The sequence below is a fragment of the Calliphora vicina genome, chromosome 4 (assembly GCF_958450345.1).
Source record: "Calliphora vicina chromosome 4, idCalVici1.1, whole genome shotgun sequence".
In the NCBI taxonomy this organism is placed as follows: Eukaryota; Metazoa; Arthropoda; class Insecta; order Diptera; family Calliphoridae; genus Calliphora; species Calliphora vicina.
Genome location: NC_088783.1, coordinates 82,015,437 through 82,026,231, shown reverse-complemented (window position 1 = coordinate 82,026,231; position 10,795 = coordinate 82,015,437). Strand labels below are relative to the sequence as shown.

Sequence of the window (10,795 nt, the reverse complement as noted above, 5' to 3'; positions counted from 1 at the left end):
AAATTACTATAATATTCTGAATAGGTTTTACTTAAAAATCATAATAGAAAGGAAATTCATTATTCGTCAAAATATGGCCAAAAAATTTGTTTGTCTCGAAAATCGCAAAATTTAAATCGCAGGTACGGAAAAACTAATAAATCCCAATGTGTGTTTAACAAAATTTTTAAAAATTTGAAATTGGAGTTTTGAAACTCCGTTAAAAAAAATATTTTTTTTTGATTATACCTGCGATTAGGTTAACGGTATCCTACGAAGACAAAAACTCATATACAAGTAAATATGGATATATTCTAAGTAAAAATAAGCTTTTATTTTAATATTTCTCGAAATATGTAAATTTTGTTCCTACATATCTTGTTCTAGTGGCCTGAGACACGTTAATGGCTAGGCGATTTTTTAATAACTTTAACATTTTTTGTGTTTTATATCCTATTAGAACTACAATTAAGTATTCTTTTAAATTAATTTGCAAAAGTAATTACTTAATGGCAAAATTTTTACAAAAACTGAAAAAATTGCATTTTTGCCCCAGCGTCGTTCTAAAATCGAGCAGTTAACGTTATCCTATCATCCTTATATTTTACACAACGTGTTTCTACAATACATAGAACCAGGGACCCGAAATAACTGTTATTTTTTTTTAAATAAGCAATTGGTTATAGAAAAAATAACTGCAAAAAAATAGGTCCCGTAATAACAATTAAAAATAACTCAAAAAAATTTTAGTCTATGATAACCATTATGAAAAATTTTAATTTTTTTAGGTCTTTGATAACCATTATGAAAGATTTTTATTTTTTTTGGTCTTCAATAATCATAATGAAAGATTTTTATTTATTTCGGTCTCTGATAACCATTATGAAAGATTTTTATTTTTTTGGTCTTCAATAACCATTATGAATGATTTTTATTTTTTTGGTCTTTGATAACCATTATAAAAAAATTTTATTTTTTTGGTCTTCGATAGACACAGCCATTACAAATATTTATACCCTACACCACCATAGTGATATAGCGTATAGTGCCCCAAGGACGAAGTCTATTGAATTTGGTTAAAATCGGTCTATTATTTCTCCTAGCCCCCAAACGATTGTCCTATCTGAAAATAGATAATCCCTCCTAAATATCTTAGTTATATAGATATCCAAACCAAATTCAGCACAAATAAGTTTTATATAAGCCGAACTCTCACTACTAAATTTTGTGACGATTGGTCCATAATTAGTCATAGCTCCCATACAAGGCCCACTTCCGAAAAGCATTTTAACGAGTATAGATTTCTTAAAAATGTTGGTATTCAAATAAAATTTAGCACAAATAACTTTCATATATACAGAAGACATGTCACTTAATTTTATGCCGATTGGTCCATAATTAGTCATAGCTATCACATATTGCACATTTTAAAAGAAAACTGTTTATAATCATAAATATTCTTGATTCTTATGAAATTCTGGAACAATTTATTTTTCTCTGTCTATTTTAAATTACAAGAAAACCAGGTCCATGCGACCAAAAAACTTTGTTGGTACTCATAATATTTACGGAAGACCAAAAAAATAAAAACCTTTAATAATAGTTATCAAAGACCTAAAAAATAAAAATATTTTATAATGGTTATTGAAGACCAAAAAAAATAAAAATCTTTTATAATGGTTATTAAAGACCTAAAAAAATAAAAATCTTTCATAATGGTTATTGAAGACCAAAGGAAATAAGAATCGTTTATAATGGTTACCAAATACCAAAATAATATTGTTTATTTTTAACTGTTATTCAGGGACCATTTTTCAAAAATTCTTGATAAACAATTATTTCAGGATTTTTTCCAGTATTGGTTATAACAGTTATGTCCCTGCATAAAACAATTCTATGTACATATTTTGAGTTTTTATATAAAAAATCGAATTTTGTTCAGAAATATGAGTGATCACAGATCGAGCTGCTTTTCTTGATTAAATGCTTATTGGCCAAGTTATTAGCGAATTAAGATATTTTGAGTTTTTATATAAAAACTTTTGTTCAGAAATATGAGTGATCACAGATCGGGCTCCTTTTCTTGATTAAACGCTTTTTGACCAAGTTGTTAGCGAATTCACATATTTTGAGTTTTTGGTCAGAAATATAAGTGATCACAGATCGAGCTCCTTTTCTTGATTGAACGCTTATTGGCCAAGTTATTAGCGAATTTAGATATTGTGAGTTTTTATATAAAAAAATCGATTTTTGGCCAGAAATATGAGTAATCACAGATCGATGTATTTTGCAGATGTATTTAATAAGTGGGCGTATAAGTGGACAATTTTAATTTCTGTAAAAACTTTTGCGGTCTATTGCAAACATTAAAAAAAATAGTTAAATCTTTCAAGGCGTCCTGCGATTTTAGAAAAAATAGCCAAATCGGTGTAGCCGAAAAAAGTGGGCGTTGTCAATTTTTCATTCCGTAAAAACATAAGTTGGACTATGACCAACAATTAAAAAAAAATTGTCTATATCGGTCCAGCCGTTCTCAACTGATGCAATTACCAACGAACGACATTTGATTTTTATTTATACATTTAGATTACGCTCTTGGTTTCGCCTAGGCCCCAGACAAATTCTACTCGGAATTGCATTTACATACTCATAATATATTAACGCTTTTGCAATCATGATGAAACTTAGCAAAGATCAGTTTTGTGTATACACATTCACAGCATGAGTATACTCATGCTGTAAAGGCATTATTATTGGCATACTTATATAGGGAACAACGGAATGCCACATAGGTAGTTTATATCATCTTCGGACAACATGGCGTCTCTTTTCGCCATTCATCACCAATATAATTGCTCTCAATATCCCAGGGTCCACGTGTCCATATGAGTTTTTCCATCCCGGCATTTTGGCATTGTGTATACACCTGGCAGTGATTTTCTATATGAATATCCCTAGCAGATATCCTGTTAAGACAGTTAGTTAGATGATCCTTTAATAGCTGATACCTGAAGAATACTACTCCCATTTGGGCGTCTAAAAGATATCCTCATCGCAAATTCCTTTATGTAGACATCTCCGCTAACTACATACCCTTTTTCGAGCCGTCCGTATAAATATATAGATCCGTTATGCTAGGAGATGGAGCATAGCCATACAATCTCCAGAGTGACTTCGTTGGGGTCGTACGCAGAGCTCTGGTTATCAGGATAGCCATTCCTCTTAATAACCTCTAAAAGAGTAAAACGTAAAGGTGGAAACAAATATACGAATTATGTAAAGCAAATCCCGAAATTTTCGATGTTTTTTTTAATTTTGAATGATTTAGAATACATTATATTAGTTTTATATTTGCTACTAGCGGATACCCGGCTAGTATAAAAAACATTTTGTTTAATATATTAGTTAATGTACATAAAAAATTTATATGTATATTAGAGTGACAATCAGTTGTATGGAAAAAATTTTTTGTTAAAATTTTGAAGAGTGCCGGGTGGAATATTGTGACACTAGGCCTAAAAGTTAAGTGCTGAAAATTTGAGCCAAATCGGGCAACGATTTCTGGACGCGCATCGAGGTCAATGTTCAGATATATGCAAAATTTTACTATTTATATGGAATAAATAGGTGAAACTTGTTAAATTTCTGCATTGTTTTCTAGAAATGTATAGATTTATAAATATATTTTGATACTGTGTCTTTAATGGGTCTGTCGTCAATACTTACTCGATTATTGCTCGGCTACGTATACTTGAAATTTCATATCAATCGGATCACGAGAGGAAAGCCAAATTTATTTTTATTCTGCCCCACTGTGCAATGGTAGAACCCCTATAACCAGGTAAAAAGTGAAGTCAAAAGTGAAAAAGAAGTACAAAAAACAACACAAATACCTGGGGACGAATTACAGCATTCGTAATTATCTTATTTGAGATTATAGCATCCGATATCGTTCAAGAAATCTAATCTAAATCTAATATATATTCTGGATCGTTACAGATAGCCCCCAAATAACATTCATACATTACATCAATATATCCGTTATAGTCCAACTTTCATTGCAATTTAAAATCTCGAAAATCGGATGACAAATGGTTGAGATATAAACAAAAAACATTTATGTTAGTTTACCAACTACCAAAATTTTTCAAGCAGTTACATCTTTTTATGTTGAACGCTATATTTTGTTTCGTTCACTGGTAGTTTTGCTCGTCTGTGTATATTTCCCGTGATATGGGCCTTCAAAGTTGGAATATTGGATATAATGTATTTTTGTTGTATGTATTTTATCCGATTTGGTCAATATATACGTCATTGGATAGCTTTTTAAAATATATTAATATCAGATATAGTAAATCATAAATATTTTGAACCCATTAGGTTTAAAATTTTGTGTTTTTTTCCTCATAATTGTTGGAAAACCTTTTCCTTTTTTTATAATTTTATTCACAAGACTTCTTTCTGGCTCTCAGTTAACGTATCATACTGCGTTAAATCTTATTCCGGAGGTATGGGTCATTAAAGAAAATTATATTCGACTACCAATAAAACCGATATTTTAAAAGTTATGGGGTTAATTTGGTTAATATAGCTTTAATTTAAGATATTAAATTAAAGCTGTAAATATTAGCTGTAATTCGAAAATCCGGAATTGAGTTCAAATGTGTTAATAAATCCCATTTAAAGATATTTCGAAAAGGTATCAAATGATATAAATCCAATCCGATAACAAATAATAAAAATAGACCGGAGACAAAAAAATTTGTGTTTTCCAAAACCACCTTCCTACCGCCCATAAGCTAGATTTGTTCCAATTAATTTTTTGTACCAAAAATAGTTTTTAAAATTTCCTTTTGTGAAGGGTACATACGAATCGACATGGCCGAATATAGGTTTCCTAACAATTTTCTTTTCCCAACGCATTGGTATTTATTTCATAATGAAAAAGTACCAATTTGTATGGAAAATTATTTTGAGATTATGATATTAAATAATGGAAATTCTCAGGGGAATACCCTAAATGACAGCATTTTAATGAAATAAAACATAAACGGCACACTTTTATTATTGGCATAATTCTTTTTTTATTATTTAAATCGGTAATGTTTTCTTCCATTCCATAATTATTAAATAATTAATTTTTAGTTCTTTTTGTTATAATTATTTAAACTATATTACAACACATATTTAAGAAGAAATTGGCTGAAATTCTTCTTAATGAATTTATACGGTTTTTATTAATGTTTTATCTTAAATTTTAAATACTGTTTTTGTTGTTGTTTTGTTTTCATTTATATATATATAATTATATTTTAATCAATTATTTATTTATTTATAACTTGACATTAAACATTGCTTAGCTAAGAAAAATTATAAAGAAAATACTAAGAAAGAAAATTTTGTATAAAAAGAAAGAAAACTTAAATTAATAGAAGAAACATGGCACAAGTTAATTGGTAAAAAGTAAATAGTTTTGTAACCAGTGACTAGTATATGGGTGTCTTTCTTTACAATTTATGCTCATTGTTTTATTTATTTGTTTTACTTAATATTTGTTTGTTATTATTTGTAAGGGAAGTGATGTGATGTGATCTAATTTAATTAATAATTGTTTTATTATCAAGTAAAAAACAAAAAGAATTACTATGTAGTGACTAGAGTTTTTTTTTATAGATTTGCTGTAGATTTTGAATAAACTACTGGAATTATAGAATACTTATTTAAAAATAAAATAATAACGTAAATTAGCTTAAATTAAATATATTTTTTCAAATATGAATGACTTATTTTGTTTTTTTACATTAACTAAAATAGAGAAAGATTTAATAACAAGTATATTTGAAAATATTTACATTAAACAGTTGAGTACACATTATTTATCATCAAGGAGAGAGTTTTTAATTAATTAATGGAGAAAATCATCATCATTTTGATTGTTATGCAGATCAAACCAAGGCGAATTTATTATAAGGTGAAGTCAATTCTACAACAAATAACACATTTATAAAAAGAACATGCCATTTGTTTTTTTTATGTGGTTTGAGCTGAAAAAGTTTGCATGTTGTTTTTGTTACTCTTACGTTAGCTGTAGCATTCGCCGTAACAAACACAAGATAATTTGACAGTGCAAACATCAGTGGTTTTGAAACGTTTTTTGGAAATGGGCCTCTCAAAGCCCCTCAAAGTTGCAAATTTTTTAAAAAAATCGCCAAAAATATACGAAACAAGTAAGAGAGCTATATTCGGCTGTGCCGAATCTTATATACCCTTCACCAAATTATACTTTAAAATAAATTTGTTTAAATATTTTTAGGTAAACAAAATTTAATTTTTTTTAAAAAAAGTTTTTTCCAAATTTGTTTTAAATTTTTTTTTTTTTTGAAATAAAATTTATGACAAAAAATATTTTTTGATGAAAAAAAAATTCGGGTTAAAAAATATTTTTCCCGATTTTGACCCATTGTAGGTCCAACTTACTATAGCCTTATCTACATCGTTGCAATGGACTTTGAATTATATATCATTAGATATCCATATTGTCTATATTAATGACTTAGTAATCCAGATATAGATCAAAAATAGGTCAAAAATTTAGGTTGTCCCGGTTTTGTGCTCATATCTCCGTTATATATGGACCGATTTTGGTGATTTTAAATAGCAATCTTCTCGAAAGGATGTCTGACAGAATTATTGAAGATTTGGATCCCGAAGATATCTAGGGTCTTCAGAAAATTGATTTCAACAGACAGACAGACGGACATGGCTTAATCGACTCCACTATCTATAAGGATCCAGAATATATATACTTTATAGGGTCGGAAATGAAAAATGTAGAAATTACAAACGGAATGACAAACTTCTATATACATATACCCTTCTCACGAAGGTGAAGGGTATAAAAACGTACGTTTTTATAAAAACGTACAAATTTGTCCAAGGGGGCAAGGTTGTAAAACTTCTGAGGATATTGATGAAAACTGATTTTTTACACTTATACACAACAAAAACTTGAACAAAATTCCACAAAAAAATACAACTTTTTTTTGATATAGTAATTTCCACAATATAATTTTCCGACCCATAAAGTATATATATTCTGGAACCTTATAGATAACGGAGTCGATTAAGTCATGTCCGTCCGTCTGTCTGTTGAAATCAATTTTCTGAAGACCCCTGATATCTTCGGGATCCAATTCTTCAATAATTCTGTCAGACATGCTTTCGAGAAGTTTCCTATTTAAAATCAGCAAAATCGGTCCACAAATGGCTGAGATATGAGTAAAAATCCAGGGCAACCTCGAGTTTTGACCTATTTCTGACCTACATATATCTGTATTACTAAGTCATTAATATAGACAATATGGATATCTAATGATATATATTTCAAAGACCTTTCCAACGACGTATGTATATAAGACCATAGTAAGTTGGACCTACAATGGGTCAAAATCGGAAAAAAATATTTTTTAACCCGAATTTTTATTTCACCAAAAAAAAAATTAAAAAAGCCAAAAAAAATTTAAATAACAATTCGAAAAAACAAAATTTTCAAAAAATAAAAAAACTTTGTATAAAAAAATTAATTTTTTTACCTAAAACTATTTAAAATTTGTATTTTGAAGTATAATTTGGTGAATAGAGCTCTCTTGTTTTTTTTTTTTTAAATTTTTTTTGAAATGAATATCCTCAATGTAAAATTTAAACGGTTAAAGATATCGTAACAAAATTTGGACAAAATCAATGACATTAGAATTTTTGAAATTTTTTATTTTGAGATATTGAAATTCCTAATACATGGAAAATGTGTTCCAAAAACTGAGTTTTTTTTAGAAAAGTGCCTACTGTGACTTTATTTGCCATGTGATCGTAAATCACACATTCTAAATATTTAAGAAACATATAGGGTTATACAAATATGGATCTTTTTCAAGGATCGGTGCTTTGCCTTTTTATAATTTTTTATTCAAACCTATGTTTTGATAGGTCTGTGGGGTGTTGTGTCCGCTTAAGTTCTCTATCCGGCCCTTTTTCATGTTCCGACTTTTAGTTTTTTTATTTTATTTAGAATTTTATCGCCAATATAGCTGATATTTTAAAAATATATTTAAACTCTCCGAAATACCAAATTATTTCAATTAATAAAAACAGAATTAAAACTGTTAATTTTTTAATTGTTTGTTAAAATGTTAATATTATTTTTAGTATTTTTCTTAATAAATATCTCAAAAGTTTGACGACCAGGATTTTTTTCAACATTTTTCCAGAAGTTAGACGGCTTAAATTAACAAAACCATATATGATGTTTCACTTCATGAACATTTAGAACTCAAACCAGATAATTCTTGAAAACCTCTCCTTGGCTGCAGTGATGTTTGTTTCAGTAATAAATGATTGTACATAGTATTTACAAAACTTAAAATGTATTTTAGAATGTCTATAAATAGTAATTAAATGTATGTTTGCAAGTAAATGTTCCTTAAAAATGTGTTAATATTTCTTCATTTTTGTTTTATAAATATTTTAGTGTAGGAAACAATTTATAAATTTTATTATGTTATCGTTAAAAATCTAAGTTTTACAGTGTTAATTAATTATATATTTATAAATATATTCATTCTATTTGTGTATTAATTATTAACAATTAAATTCTTTAGATATTTGATTGATTTCTTAGAAAATAAAAAATCTTTGGAATGTGTATTTAGCTCTTTAGTTTTCTCATATTGAATATGTGACCTTTGATCACATCACATGGAATGTCCATAAATACTATGACGCAATTCTTTTAAAGTCTAAAATATTTAAAATTTTTACGCTTAGGTCCAAAAGTATTCCAGCTACAGCGCTTCCTCCCTGGCTGGTCTATAATGCTTGTTAATATTTTACACTTTAAAAGAAATCGTCAAAGGTTTTTGATTATGTTTGGTATTGCAGCATTGGCGCCGATAAGTTGGGGTGGTGTGAACTATTCATGCGCAGCGCCGATAAACTTTTATTGTACCACTCGTCTTCGGGTGACATACCTTCAAAGAAAAGAAAATAAAAGAATTTATTAAATTATTATCCAAAAACGTATTAAAGTATAAAATCTGTTATTTCCTAATTGAATGCTCTCTTTGTCATAATAGATGTTTAAGCATGTAATTTGTTCTATATTTGATCAGGAAATGTTATTACTAATTTGTAATAACATTGAGTCATTCATATGTTTTAGATTTATCTACCCAAATAGTTTTAGTTTTTCTTATTTACATTTAATATCTTCATATCCTTGATTTTAATCTAAAGGATTTTCTTTAAGATTCATTTCAAGAAAATAAATCAAAAACGTCTTTCAACATAAGAAGGGAATTCACAAAATAAATATGTAGTATAGAATTATATTACATTTTTAAACTGATTGCATAATTTCCGCCTCTTAAGCAGCCAATTTATTTCTTCTTTTTTTACTGACAGACAGGAATGTGTGATAAAATAAAATATATGTATATGTATGTAGTAGTACATAGTATTAATAGCAAGATTATGTAGTATTTAATAGAAATTATATAAATACATATGTATAAGGAAATTCAAGTTTATATTCTAACGCTTGTTAACATATTTGGTGACTACGATTTAGATCATCATTTATACCCAACTCCAACATAGTGGTAAGGGTATAATGCGATTGTTACGTCCACAAATATTGGTCCAAACCCACCTTAAAACATACCAATATTTCCATATGAACCATTTAATTAAACTAAAGATCGAAATTTCGAACATAATTGGGAAAGTCCTTCCGAAAAAGGACTTTATCGGCCATTAATATCTGAAATATACGGACAAAACCCTTTTACGGTGCGGTCAATAACTTGACATTGCTCCCATATAATACGTACTGAAATTTCGTATATACAGGCTTAAGTGTCGTCTATACAGAAATTTTTCCACAAAATTTCCGAAAAATACTTTAAAATGAAATTTAATACATACACGCAGAGAAAAAATATAGTTGGGCATAGTTACTGTAACCATTTAAACAGTGTTACAAGTTTTTTAACAATATTATAGCCACAGTAACTATTTACATGATTGTGGTAACCATGATATGGTTACCTTATGATTCACATGATTGTATCAACCATATATTTGGTTACAGTAAACAAGTATATGTTTGTGACAACCATATTTATGATACATAATTTTATCATTATATGTTGTTCTCCGGCACTCGGTCGGCTAACAACTTATATTATTATAAAGTAAATGCAACGGATACAATCCAATGAGATGAATTCGTTGGCTCTATAAGTTAGGACTAACTAGCTGAGCATAATTCGACGAGATAAATGCTTCGGGCACTTGGTCAGCTAATGACTAAATATGGGTAATGGATGTAATCCGAGGAGATAAATTCTTCAGCTCTCGTCGGCTAACTACAACTTATTGACTATGACTAGCTAATGAGTAGAATTCGACGAGATAAATGCTTCGGTTCTCAGTCGGCTAATAACTAATTATTCTTAAATACAGCTTATGGATGCAATCCGAAAAGATAAATTATTCAAACAATGCTTCATTTCATTCATCCGCAAGCTTGTGTTTCTACATTGAGTCATAACACTCAATTTGGTAACAGTCGAATTGTTGAAGTCAAGTAGAGTCGTTACTATATTACAAGTGAAATACTATAAGAAGGGCTTTCCTCGAACCAGATTTTAGAAAGCCACGAAAGCAGCAGTAATTTTCAAACTGTTCGAAAATGAAGAAGAACTATCGCAAAATGGGCGTTTAATTTTATTTAATTCCCATCAGTATATTTCCCCAAACA

At 28.6% G+C, this 10,795-nt stretch overlaps 1 protein-coding gene across 1 annotated transcript in view; it reads right to left on the bottom strand.

Moving 5' to 3' along the window:
- Window positions 1-8,769: 8,769 nt before the first annotated feature.
- Window positions 8,770-10,795, bottom strand: part of LOC135958523 (muscle segmentation homeobox) — a 39,327-nt gene continuing 37,301 nt past the window's right edge. The window contains exon 7 of the mRNA XM_065509426.1: window positions 8,770-9,002. Within this exon, the coding sequence (XP_065365498.1) occupies window positions 8,896-9,002 (107 nt within the window). The 3' untranslated portion in view covers window positions 8,770-8,895. The remainder of the gene's footprint in view (window positions 9,003-10,795) is intronic.